Here is a 14,184-nt window from a genome sequence, read left to right on the forward strand (position 1 = left end):
CAGTCTCTTTCTTCTGCTTTGCAGGGCTACACTGGGGGTCCTTGGTTCAAATCCTGTTCAGGACACTACCTGCAAAGAATCTGTATGTTCTTCCTGTGCTTTCCTCCCAAACTCCAATAGACATGCTGGAAGGTTCACTGGCCTCTGTCTAAATTGGCTCTGTATGTATGTATGTGAGATAGGGACCTTAGATTGTAAGCTCCTTGAGTGCAGGGACTGATGTGAATGTGCACTATGTAAAGCACTGCATAAATTGTCCTTGTACCTATATAAATACCTGTAATAAAATAAAAATTAAAAAAATTCTGGCATATAAATACTTAGTGGTCAGAAAAACTGGGGACGTGGCAGGGGTGTGTGTCCATTGCCTAAATATATTCTGCTGAAAGGTGCCCTTGTTTCTCATCTCTGAAATGTGAGAGGTGTGCAGTAAATACTTGATCTTGCTAGAAATCCAGTGTCCTTGTCACTTCCTGTGAGCCTCAAGGACAATAAAAACAATGTTATCTTTCTTTTACATGCTACTAGTCCCATCGATCTACCATGTAACGGAGGTGAACAAAGGCAGAGGTGTTTATAGTGCATCCTGTGTGACAGCCATGGCTCCTTCTATAGATACAGTTTATGCAGTGGTATCCCTAGTCCTTTTACTGGCAGGTGGGGGGGGGGTCACTGGTTGCCAGGAGCATGGCAGGAAGTTGGCCAGAGTGTGCCAGGTTGTTTAGAGTGGAGTATGGCTTTTACACATCTCCCCACCTGGCTGTTAGCAACCTGGGACACACTGGCCAGAAAGGGGGTGGCATTGTGCAGCAGAGCAGCCACTATACAACAAACATGTCGCTCTGCCTGCTTCACCAACACCCCAACCCCCTTTCCCCCTTAGTGACCCAAAGAGATGATGCATGAGGCAACTGCCTCATTAAATGGAAGACCCGTTCATAACACATTTACCTAAGAAATAACAGGAAATGCGCATGTCCATAGGATTGCCAGTAAAAGGAAGAGAACAAAGGCTAATACTACATCTAAGGACTGGTAAACTGCTATATATTGAAGTTTTGTTTTTGGGCTTACATATGCTTTAAGTCTATGTACATAAGCCCTTGCTCATTGAACAAAATGCACTTGTTGTGCGTCTGCTATATTATCTCAACATTTGTTACAATTTGTTAAAACATTTGTTATCTAAAGGAAACATTCTATCTGTACTCCAGGGCCCTCTTGTGGCCATATAAGACGTTGCTTCTAGCAGAAATGTCTTCCCGCTCTGAAGTAGAATGAATGAATGAACACACTTACCAGTGACTCCTCTTCAGAGAGGATACCTGATTCCTTTAAGTCATTCAGAAACGAAAAACATTCGGTAACTGCCAGGCTAATAGAGACCTTTGACTTTGCAAAAAACCACTGCAGATCTGCCAGGGATACCTTGTTCTGCTGCCCATTGTGTCCTGCCAGGGAAACAAGATCAGAGGATTGTCTGTGTTCTTGGGTTTTTTTATTCATATGTCTCATAGGTGTATTTATAATCAAGGAACTACATTTATGTTGTGCTGTGTACTTTGTGCTATAATAAAGTGATAACGAGAGCTTGCAAGTGTCACAGACATCCCAAGAGTCAGACTTTAAAGGTACCAGCATACAACCAAATAATAGAATCCCATTTCTAATCACAATTATCTCATCAGGGAAATGTCCTCTTCACTTCCTGTTCTGTAGACACAACATTTACAATTCTTTTACAGACTTCATGGTGTGTTTTACATCACTGGAGCACCCTGTCTGTATGTGCCAGTTTATGGACAAGGTGACCAAAGTGAGAGAAATGCCGATTATACAACTGTCACCAGAGTAAGTGTCCCCATCAGAAGATTTCCCTCTATTCTTGTTCTGGTGACAACTTACAATTTTGGATTTGCCTTCACTTTTATTCCCTGTGACAAGGGCCCCCAGGACAAAAACCTCTCTAGTGAGGACACAAAGAACAATAAAAACCTCACAGTGGTGCTAATATCTCTCTCTCTCTCCCCTTCCTCTCTCCCTCCTCTCTCTCTCCCCTTCCTCTCTCTCTCCTTCCTCTCTCTCTCTTTCCTTCCTCTCTTTCCCTCCTCTCTCTCCCTCCTTGCTCTCTCCCTCTACTCTCTCTCCCTCTACTGTCTCTTCTTCCTCTCTCCCTCCTTCCTCTCTCTCTCTTTCCTCTCTCTCCTTCCTCTCCCTCTACTCTCTCTCCTTCCTCTCCCTCCCTCTACTCTCTCTCCTTCCTCTCTCTCCCTCTACTCTCTATCCTGACTCTCTCCCTATACTCTCTCTCCTTCCTCTCTCTCCCTCTTCTCTCTATCCTTCCTCTCTCCCTATACTCTCTCTCCTTCTCCCCCCCCTCTCTCTCCTTCTCCCCCCTTTTCTCCCTCCCCCTCTCCTCTCTGTCCTTCTCTCTCTCTCCTCTCACTCCCCCCCTTTTCTCTCTCTCTCTCTCTCTCCCTCCCTCCTTCCTTCACCCTCTCCCCTTAGCTCACATGTCATAGGTTGTATCCCACATCTAGGTAGATTTTGCTATGACCATCCTGGACACATTTCCCTAAGGACCCCTCAGGCACTTATTGCCTGCTGTCCGCCAGTGGGAAGATATACAAATGAAATATTTTCGGGGTCTCAGAATCCCTCAGAGGGGGTTTTACTGAGCTGCAGCAGAAATGGCTGCAGAATTCTTCACATGTCACATCCAAATCCATGATTTCTTGTACAAATTTGCATGAAGTATCCAGAGATAACACATACAATATAAAAGGCAATTTTAAAGAAGAACTCAGAGTAAAAATGTTATTAACGCTTGCAGTGGGGCTCTGCAAGGGTTAAGTGCTCCATTTTGCCTAGGGTCAAAAATAACAAAGTTATACTCACCTGATCCTCCAAGCGGGCTTGTTCTTAGACCGGTCCCTGGAGCCTCTCTCCCCCTCCGCTGCAGTGGTGTAAGGTCCCGCACATCATTACGTTGTATACACTTTGTCAAGGATGTGAAGACGGCGAGAGACGTACCATCACTGCAACATAGGAGAAGACAGGCAGGAGGGAGCACTATGGAGGCTCTGAGGATCAGGTGAGTATATTTTGGTTATTTTTGATCCTAGGCAAGACAAGCACTTAACCCTTGCAGTGTATGGGTAACCCCCCCCCCCCTCCCCCTGCAAGGGTTAATAACATTTTTCTTTAAAAATACACGTGATTGACTCAGAAATGAATCACATTAAAGCCATACCATATCCCCTTTCCATTGTCTGGGCCAGTCACAGTTCCAGCCTTCCTTCCAGTTGTAGTTTCATGCCTGAAGAAGGAGGGAGATGTTGGTCAGCAGGTTTATGATGTAAATCATTTCTCTTTATTAAAACACCAATTAATACAACAGAGTCAAAGTTTTTGCTGTGATGGCCTGAAGTTGGATACCGTTTTGTCCAATGTGTGAGAATGCTGTCGGAGTTATTAAAGCGACACTAAACTCACAAGGTAAATATCAAAAAATACATTCAAGTACCTTAAATATGTATCTTATTTGTGTATCACTCGGCTGTAGCTCCTCCAATCATCTCTGAATTGGTGCTGACACTGTCCTTCCTTCTGGAGGGTGGCTACTTTTGTTCCCCATGGTCCCTGTGTGTGTTGTAAAGTAGTCACCACTCCAAGCTCACTCTTGTCATGGACTACAATCTCATGTTTAGTTTACTGATTTGTATTGAGATTGTAGTCCATCACGGGAGTGAGCTTGGAGTGGTGACTACTTTACAACACACACAGGGACCATGGGGAACAAAAGTAATCACCCTCCAGAAGGAAGGACAGTGTCAGCGCCAATTCAGAGATGATTTGAGGATCTGCAGCCAAGTGATACACAAATAAGATACATTTTTGTTTATAATTAGGGGACTTGAATGTATTTTTAAGATTGAACGCCTCAGTTTAGTGTCACAGGAAGAAACTGTGAGGCCTAAACTTATCACCTATACATAATTTAACCTGGGCACACCGGAAGCCATGTTGTTCCCTTATTCTGTAGAATAAAGGTGAATTTCAGTTCATGGTTTCAAAACAAAGAGTCTAACATGAGCGATTCTCAGACTGTAACATTTTATACTCCCAGGCTATACATTTTGTGGGTTTAGTCAGCCTTGGTAATAACAAGATAAAGACTGACAATGTAACCGACTGTAAGATAAATGAAGGTGCCATGTCCCAGGCTGGACAAAGAACTATTCACTAATATATTTCCCCCTCTTTTTATGATATGAATAAGAGTTCACATTGTAAATTACCTATTATATATTATTCTTATTTATAGGATTAGTAGAACTAATAATGTTCATTGTATAATTAATATTCAGATATATTATTATTATAATACATAAATATTTGCTTAATTAAAGTGACATTATAGTCAAAAACCTTTTCCCCTCACCCCAATGTTAATGTCAGCACTTACCTTAAAGGAGAACTATGGGGTTAAGGCTTTTCCCCATAGTTCTCCTTAGGGTAACGGGAGGACACAAACTAGCGTCCTCCCGTCACGCTAGGCTCAGTATACCGCGGGCTACAGTATACTGAAACGCCGCAGTATATCGCGAGCGGCAGCTCACGGTATACTAAGACGCCGCAGCTGAAGCGGATCCCGACAATTATGTCTGGATCCGCCCAGCTGCGTGAGTGACAGCTGTCTCTGCCTATATAGAGGCAGAGCCAGCTGTACCCGCCCCGCTGGCGGATCGGGGAAACCAGCCCCTCCCCTGTCATGGCAGAGAGCCGTGACAGGATCGAGGTGAGCGAACGCCGGTATGTGTTCGCTCACCTCCCGATCTACTGAGCCGACCTGTGACAGTCTCATTGTCACAGGTCGGCTAGAACTATGAGGTGAGTGAAAAGCACTCGCCTCGAAGTTCTCCTTTAAATGATGTCTCTTAATCCGATCTTCTTTTTTCCTGATGTTTTCATCTGTCCCTCCAGCGGTGCGGCGGCTCTCCGATCCAGCGCTGACTCCTCTGTCCTTGCTGGTACTTACTGTCCCACGGTGTCTGCATGCGGGTGCACGCGTCCATAGACTTACCTTGCGTCTCTCCTCATCTCCCGACCGAAAATCCGAACTGCGCATGCGCCCGCCCCAAGATGCTTTGCGGCTGCCGAGCAGTTTTGGATTCTCGGACGGGAGCACGCAGCGAAGACGTGGTAAGTTTAAACTGCTGTTAAAGCGGTTAAAAAAAACAAAAACTTTTTGCATATATCTCCTGCTTGCTAGCAGTAGATATATGCAAATAAATGGAGGGTTTAGAAAGCCATTAAGTAATTTTCTTTTCATAATGCAATAATCAGTATATATTTCCTTTATACAGTCAGTCCCCGAGTTACATACATCCGAGTTACATACGACTCCTACTTACAAACGGAGGCCATTAATGTACAGCAGGGGTAGTTGTAATGCTACCGCGCTCATGCTGGCGAGGAGTGCCCGCCTCTTTGGGTCTGGTTCGTAGTACTGTACGTACATTACAGGAAGCTGGCTCTTGTTAGACATGCAGACGAGGGGTGCCCGCCTCTTCTTCCGGGTCAATGTGAGGTTTTTACTGCTGTCTGTATTCACATTAGAAAGATTGACAGGGTTATTTACTAAAGGGTGAAGAGTTTGGAGAAGTCAGGAGAAGTGACCAATCTAGGACAACATAAGATTTGGAAAGTGAGCTGAATTGGGGAATTTTTCCAATTCAGCTATGTTGTCCTAGATTGTTCACTGGTCCTGCCTCCTCCAAACTCTTCCCCCTTTTGTGAATAACCCTGTTAATCTCACTTCCTGTCCTTGAGACAACAAGAAGTGAAAGAAAATCTACCAGTAGGAAGGGAAATTCACTCCTGCAAGAGTCATCATGGGAAAAAGGTGCCTCCACTGAAGCTTTATCCCCAATCCTTGTTTCCATGACAACCCAACATTTTCAAAATCCAATTGTCACAGGGACAGAGAGTGAGGTGAAATCTTCTGAACAGGGGCACACACAGCAAAACAAACGTTACAGGGGGTTAACCCTTCACTTTTTTTTGGCTGGAGTTACACTTAAAAAATGTACCCGTTTCAACTTACATTCAAATTCAACTTAAGAACAAACCTACAGAACCTACCTTGTTCGTAACCCGGGGACTGCTTGTAGTCAGTTTTCCTAATTCACATACTGTATACTATTACTATGGTATTATCTATATTACAAATCTTTATAATGATTACATAATTATATTTGAATGTCTGTCATCAGCATGAAGGAGTTAGAGTAATCACACTCTTAGCAAATTTCCTCAGTGGTGTGTAGAAAGATTTTTCTCTTCTCTCCTCAAACGTTCTATACTCCATTGGTTTATAAGGAGACAGATGTTTATTGAATGTCTGGGACTTCAGACTAGCGGCTAGCTGTCTCTTAAATTGATGTATCTCGGGTACAGAGGCTTCCCATTCATTCAGAAACTGGTGATAGTAAAATATTTACTATCATCCAGTTATCAATGGGTAGAAGCCTCTATAGTGAGTACTACTACCCCTTCAGAAACTCATGAATGAACAGGAAGTGATGTAAAGCACTTCCGGATCATTCATAACGAAGGAAATAACTGCACCCCCTCTTAGCTGCGCCTGAGGCGAGTTCCTCCCTCGCCCCATGGTAGCTACAGCCCTGCAGGGGGGATCCCAATTCAAATCCCGCAAAGGGGTGCGTGTGTTTTCTCCAGGTACTCTGGTTTCCTCCCATACTCCGAAGACATGCTTGAAGGTTAATTGTCTAAATCAGCCCTGTATGTATGTGAGATAGGGACCTTAGATTGTAAGCTCCTTGCGGGCAGGGACTGATATGAATGTGCACTATGTAACATGCTGTGTAAATTGTTGGCGCTATATAAATACCTGTAATAAATAAGTATAAGCTACCATTGGGCCATGTCAGACCTGCGAATTTGCAGCAGCGATTAACTGCTACAGTCCACTGAAATTGTGTCCCCGTGACGTCACTGGTTGCCAGGAGCTGGGCGGGATGCCAGCTAGAGCGTACCAAGTTGCTAAGAGCCTGGCGGGGACATGTGTAAGGCCCATAAATCTCCCCACCCGGCTCTCAGCAACCTGGGACGCTCTGGCCAGTGATAATACTGGTTGCTATGAGCTGGGCAGACGCTAGTCAGAGTGTCCAGAAGGGGGAGAAGTGTATGGCTCTAACAAATCTCCCAGCCTGGCTCTTAACAATCAGGGCCATTCTGGCTGGCGTCCCGCCCAGCTCCTAGCAACCAGTTATGTCACTGGTTGCCAGGAGCTGGGTGGGATGCCGGCCAGAGCGTCCCTGGTTGTTAAGAGCCGGGCTGGGAGATGTGTAGGGGAGAGGGGTGGAGATAGAAAAAAGTCAGATGTCTCCTTAGGTCGCCGAACCATATGTTCCATACCCTGATACCGTACTGGTCGCTGGAGATTTATTGCCAAGAAGTGATTCGTTGCAGGGCAGACGCAGGCTACAAATCGCTCTCCTTCAGAGATCTGTAGATAAGCCAGGGAGGCGAGGAGCGAATGTCGCTGGTGAAAGTGGCACAAAACACTGCAAAAACAGAATCGCTGAGAGGCCGAGTCCCAAATCACTGGAGAGAGAGAGCTAGTCAGTGATTCCTCAGACAAGAACTATGATTCCCTACTGAGAAATCATTACAAAGAATACATCGCCGTTGTCACATGGTCCTAAGGGTGTGTGACATTACAGATCTCCCCCATACATCGTCGTTGTCACATGGTCATAAGGGTGTGTGACATCACAGCTCTCCCCCATATATCGCCGTTGTCACATGGTCCTAAGGGTGTGTGACATCACAGATCTCCCCCCCATACATCGCCGTTGTCACATGGCTCTGAGGGTGTGTGACATTACAGATCTCCCCCATACATCGCCGTTGTCACATGGTCCTAAGGGTGTGTGAGGGGGAGAACAGTGTACAGGCTGTGTGTAACATTGTACAGAGGGAGAACAGTGTACAGGATGTGTGTAACAGTGTACAGGGGGAGAACAGTGTACAGGCTGTGTGTAACAGTGTACAGGGGGAGAACAGTGTACTGGCACAGAGTAGCTGTATACAGAAAGTGTGTACAGAAAGAATGAAGAACAATGCACAGATACAGTGTAAGATTGTACAGAAACAGAGTGAAGAGTGTACAGTGCTGTCAGCCATGACTGGGTGACCTGGAGACTAATGAAGAGAAGAATACATGGCCTCCTCCTCTCTTGTACTCACTGTGATCTCCTCTGTGATGTCGGCTGTGATATGAGGAAACAGAGCTCAGCTCCCCCGGAAACCAGAGCCAGCAATGGAGAGACTGCTAGCTGCTGCCTCAGTCCATCCCCCCTCCATCCCCTCCCCCATCTACAGGCCTCTCACTGAAACCTGGCAGCTGCCATCCCTACTTTCTAGGATTTAACAATCCCAAGCACGACCATTTGGCCGTGCAGAACTACAAGTCTCAGCTCCCTCCCCCTGTCCTGCTCCTCTGGCCATAGTACAGCAGTCAGCTCACATGCTGTAATTGTGCACCAAGCCCTGCCATTACCAGCACAGGCTTCCATCTTCTAATGTCCCTTTATACAGTGTTCATACAGGATGGATATCACTCTTCAGGAAAATGTCAATGATAAATAGAAGATTCCTATTGTCACACATATCTGTCTGGGTGTAGCTGTAGGTTGGAGCTTTATGTTTCCCAGTTCAGGTTCTCCTGGGTTGTAATGTGCAGTACTTGCTTTTACCTGCGTTCAGAGTATCTCATCTACCCCGGGACGCAGTTCTATGTTCTTTAGGCTGCATTCATACCTGGCCGCATATCTTAGTCTGCATGTATCCTGAACCACAGATATTCATACCGTGTACAAATACATGTGGAGAGGTGCAGCCACTATCACTCTGTCATTACCTTGAATGGTCACAGTGGCCCCATCTGAACAGGAGCACCTGAGATTCCTGCCGCAGGAGTGCATAGGTTCTTGACGCAGGAATGGCAGCTCGCCCCCCGCGCAAAGGAAGTCTAATGATATCTTAATAGGTTCAGTCATGTTGCAATTACGTGCGTTTGGCCGTGGTTGGTTTACCCTTGTTTAGGAAAAATAGAAGTCTGGAGCTTCTAGGATCCACATACAATTTCTGAATGCATGTAAACGCATCTAAACCCACTTTAAGGGCTTGTTTCCACCATCACCAGACCATATCTATGCTTTTTTGCAAACGCAGTTGCACACGTTTTAACGCATTTTTTTTTTTTTTAGTATGCCGGTTATGTCTCCGAGGTCATTTCCTGCTTCTTCTCAGCTTTTCATATGTTTGTGACCTTCACAACTAGCACAGGAGTGGAGCAAACATGGAGCCATAGAATCGGGCATCCCGAGGCTGGGTGACACCCGGAGCGGAGACCGGGTGACACCCCGCCGTGACGTCATCGCTCATGCGCGCCATCTTGGTGATGAACGCCGGCACAGAGAGGAGGGGACGTTCACCCAATGGGATGAGGTATGCCGCCGGGTCCTCTCCTCTCTCCTGACACTGTCGGCATCTCGGTCCATGACCGAGTGCCCGACTTTTCATAGGGGGGTGACACCAAAATGACTGTCAGTCATTTTGGTGTCACCCCTCCAATGGTGGCACCCGGGTGCGGGCCGCACACCCCGCACCCACCTTGTGACACCACTGCATAGAATGCAGGCAATGTCTTGGCACTGCGTGTGACAATCCTGCAGATGTTTTGGGTCATAGAGCTCAGGACATTCTTGTACATCGGTGACAAACCTATCTGTGTCCGCCTGCTTGTCCCCCATGTTTGCAGGACACTGCCAAGGTCACCAATGTTCAGGTAAAAACGCACCTTTTCCGTAAAGGAAGTGTACAACGTTGATTAGGTTATCAAAGGTCACCAGTAGTGGGGTTTTTTAACTTGCATTCCAGTGCAATCCGGTGCATGCATGCGCTTTTATACGCATTTTGTCTTGTTCCAGACCAGTAAAAATGGTGCCTGCGGTACTTTTAAAGTACGGGAACTGACTACTGGTGGAAACTACAGCCCTAAAATACCGAAGGTATACATGGGGAGGCATTTCTGGCACGTTTAAAAAACTTTATAGCAGGGCATCAAAACACATCTGGGAGGCTTAAAAGCTTTTAATACTTCTCAGATAACTTCACCTGAGTTTGGGAAAGCTAAACGCATAAAAACAAATGTGAATAAAGCCGTAGACCTCATTTCCACGGATGCAGAGGCCTGAATTGTGTGACAAAGTCATCTGTATATGCGGCCGGAGGTGCCCGGGAGTCACAGATGTTGCGTGCAGCTGTCTGTACACATCAATGACAGGATACCGCTGAACGCTGGTAAACGCTGCTCCGAGCATATACTTGTGTACAGTTATGAATGTCATCACTGCACGCAGACTGTTTACATCCAGGGGTGTACATGCGTCCCTGTCGGGATGTACATGCTTGGATCTGGACTTACCAGCGTACAGCGTGGTGTCATTGATTCATACAGGACTGTACCTGTGACTCCAGGCTGCACAAATGAAGGCCTCTTTCATGCTGTACACGCCTCTGCACCCGTGTGAATGAGAACTATATCTGCCAGATGATTTCTCCTGTGATTAACCACTTGATGACCGCAGTGTTTACACCCCCTTCCTGGCCAGGCCATTTTTCAGTATTTAGCGCTGCGGTACTTTGACTGACGTTTATTCCGTCATGCAACACTTTACTGAAATGAATTTTATACCATATTTTGGGGACAGATAGAGCTTTCTTTTGGTGGTATTTTATCATCTCTTGTTTTTTTCATTTTTTACTATATAATGAAAAAAGTACCGAAAATTCGGAATAATTGTTTTTCCTACGTTATGTTATGATACATTTATTATTACCCAAATTTTGGGGTAAATAGACCCCAAACTTGTCAAGCTTTAAAACTGCGCATGCCCGTGAAATAACAAAAAATTACCATACCGAAAATTGTCCATAGACAATGCTTTAAAAGCTTTAACACTCATTAGTTTAGTGTGAACAGCGATTAATGGCCCTACACTTATGGCTTGCACTCTGACATTCGTGGCAATATATAACACATGTGGCGCAATGGGTGCAATCGTCATTTCCGCACGTAAGCGCACCCGACACAGGGAGTGGGTGCAGGGAACTATACAAAAAAAAATTGTGTTTTTTTTGGTTTTATATCAGAGTTTAATTTTTTTCTCTGTAACTCTAAATTTTGTAGCTTTTTTTTTTCCACTTAACTTTATTGCGATCACATTGGGGACTAAGAATCTGCCTATGTGATAGCCAATTTACAGTGATAGGACCTCTTTATGGAGACATCATGGGTCTCTAAGACCCCTAATGTCATCAAGGGACCCCCAGAGAAGCTGATGAAGCAGAGATCTACTTCACCAGCTTCTCCCTGACTCTTGTAACTAATGTACATCACTCTTGCTTCAGAGACCGGGGAGGAGATCGTGTACTGATCTCCCTTTGATATCCGGTCACAGAGACGCCATGCTGGTTACGTGCCCGCACCGGGCACAGCGGAGCTCTGGACCGGTGGAAGCGGAGAGGAGGGCACACCGATTGGCACCACAACAAGTGATCGGGCGGCTCTATAGCCGATGGACCGCTTGTGTGTAAACAGCCATCACCAGCTGTTTCAAATAATGACAGCTTCCTGCTCCTGTGCCCACCCGCATTCAGTCAGGTTTGATAGTTCCGAATGATCTGCTCTACAACGCTACTACAATATAGAGCTTGTTGGCTATACACATTTGAGTGCAGTCAGAAATGAATCAATGGCTAACACATGTCAACATGGAGATGTACACTGAAATTCTACCATTGTATGTCTGTGTACGGTGCAGTCAGTCATTGTGCCATCTTATGGAGCTTCCTGCCTCAGGCTCAAGCAGGAGATTTTCACAAGGCATGTTTTGTACTGATGTTAATGTCCCATAGGGAATGCTAAAGAATTCCACAATTCTTTAAAGGACTGTTTGTTATTTCTTACTACAAAAATGAGGGGGGTGGGACTGCAGATAACGAGTTCTGGATGAAGACTCCCTCTCTGCTCCCTACTGGAGGTCTCCCTGCTGTGTACAGCATTGCTAGAGGGCTCTACTAAGGTATTGAATGAGAACACATGGAAGAAAGGAAGACACTTCAGCAGATACATGAAAACAATGAATTATAATAATGTGGACACTAAGAAGATGCAAATTCTTTTTCATGGATTGCTGAGTGGTAGAGATGACAAAGAGCACAAAGAGCAGAGACAAATCTCTGTAGTGTGTCACCTTGCAATGGTAGACTGGCATTGTTAAACTCAAATAAAACCAAGTGCCCAAGTAACTAAGGGGCTTCATCCCTTTAATGCCTAGGCTACACAAGTGATTTTGTTTGCTCAATTATGCTACTAAACTTGCTAGGGATTCATAACTTAGAGTCGGTCAGTAGATAAACAGATGGAACAAATAGATCCTTATTGTAAAAGCTACAACGCATGTACAAATACAGTTGGAGCATTGTACAATCATGCATGATTTGTCAAAGCTACAGTCTACTTTTGTTGATAACTTAAATGAGAACTATGAGGGGAGTGCTTTTCACTCACCTCATAGTTCTAGCCGACCTGTGACAATGAGACTGTCACAGGTCGGCTCAGTAGATCGGGAGGTGAGCGAATACATACCAGCGTTCGCTCACCTCTTGATCTTGTCACGGGAGGGGCTGGATTCCCCTCTCCGATCTGCCAGCGCTGACTGGCGGAACGGACTGGGGAGGGGGCGGGTACAGCTGGCTCTGCCTCTAGATAGGCAGAGCCAGCTGTCACTCACGCAGCTGGGCGGATTCCGTCATCTACGTCTGGATCCGCTCCGGCGTCTCAGTATACCTAAGCTATACTGAGCTTTTGGTAACGGGAGGACGCTAGTTTGTGTCCTCCCGTTACCCTAAGGAGAACTATGGGGAAAAACATTGACCCCCATAGTTCTCCTTTAATAGAAAGCCTTTTGGTTCCATCTGCTTAGCAAATGATTGTTAAAAGAGAACTATGGGGTCAGTGTTTTTCCCCATAGTTCTCCTTAGGGTAACGGGAGGACACAAACTAGCGTCCTCCCGTTACCAAAAGCTTAGTATACCGCGAGCTACAGCTCGCGGTATACTGAGACGCCGGAGCGGATCCTGACATCGATGCCGAGATCCACCCAGCTGCGTGAGTGACAGCTGGCTCTGCCTATCTAGAGGCAGAGCCAGCTGTACCCTCCCCCGTTCCTTCCGCCAGTCAGCGCTGGCGGATCGGAGCGTGGAGGGGGGAATCCAGCCCCTCCCCTGTCACGGCAGAGAGCCGTGACAGGATCGAGAAGTGAACGAACACCGGTATGTGTTCGCTCACCTCCCGATCTACTGAGCTGACCTGTGACAGTCTCATTGTCACAGGTCGGCTAGAACTATGAGGTGAGTGAAAAGCACTCACCTCATAGTTCTCCTTTTAGGTGCCACACACCTTACAATTCTCTGCAGATTTTCTGTGGTCAGATGGAAAACGTGAAACAGATTGGCCCAGGTGGAGATTACTCCAGCCACACAGTTAAGTGTAGATGGAGGAATCTGTTGCACCTTTTCCATCTGACCACAGACAACCTGCAGATAATTGTAAGGTGTATGGGCAGCTTTAATCTGACAACAATATTTTGACTATATCAACCAGCTTTCGACTGATAATAGAATTTAGGTGGATCAAAGCAACCTACCAACACTGATTTACATACTTGTCTACAGTACATCGCAAGGAGGTAGGTTACACTGATCTGTTTGTATGTTGTGTGCATCAAGCTGGTCCTAAAATCTCGTAGAACGCATTGAAAATGTGCAAAAAAGGCATTTAAAATGGGCATACACACGTATCCAGATCTGGTCTGGAGGTGGTGTGAACAAGCGCTCAACCAGCTTTTGACTGCTAATAGAATTTAGGTGGATCAAAGCAACCTTTCACAACTGATTACTTCTGTCTAGACTCTAGAGTACATTGCAAGGAAGGTGGTAGGTTGCATTGATCTGTTTGTATGTTGTGTGCCTGCAAGCCTAAAACCTTGTAGAGCGCCATAAGACTTCTGAAAACTGGGGTGCTCT

The 14,184-nt window shown here is 45.8% G+C and overlaps 1 protein-coding gene across 1 annotated transcript in view; it reads right to left on the reverse strand.

Moving 5' to 3' along the window:
- Positions 1-3,319, reverse strand: part of LOC108791047 — a 13,333-nt gene extending 10,014 nt beyond the window's left edge. Inside the window, exons 1-2 of the mRNA XM_018561418.1 lie at positions 3,254-3,319; positions 1,300-1,451 (exon numbers count right to left, since the gene is read on the reverse strand). Of these exons, the coding sequence (XP_018416920.1) occupies positions 1,300-1,451; positions 3,254-3,269 (168 nt within the window). The 5' untranslated portion in view covers positions 3,270-3,319. The remainder of the gene's footprint in view (positions 1-1,299; positions 1,452-3,253) is intronic.
- Positions 3,320-14,184: the final 10,865 nt, after the last annotated feature.

Source organism: Nanorana parkeri, unplaced genomic scaffold, assembly GCF_000935625.1.
Source record: "Nanorana parkeri isolate BGI_ZX_2015 unplaced genomic scaffold, ASM93562v1 scaffold523, whole genome shotgun sequence".
NCBI classification, from domain to species: domain Eukaryota; kingdom Metazoa; phylum Chordata; class Amphibia; order Anura; family Dicroglossidae; genus Nanorana; species Nanorana parkeri.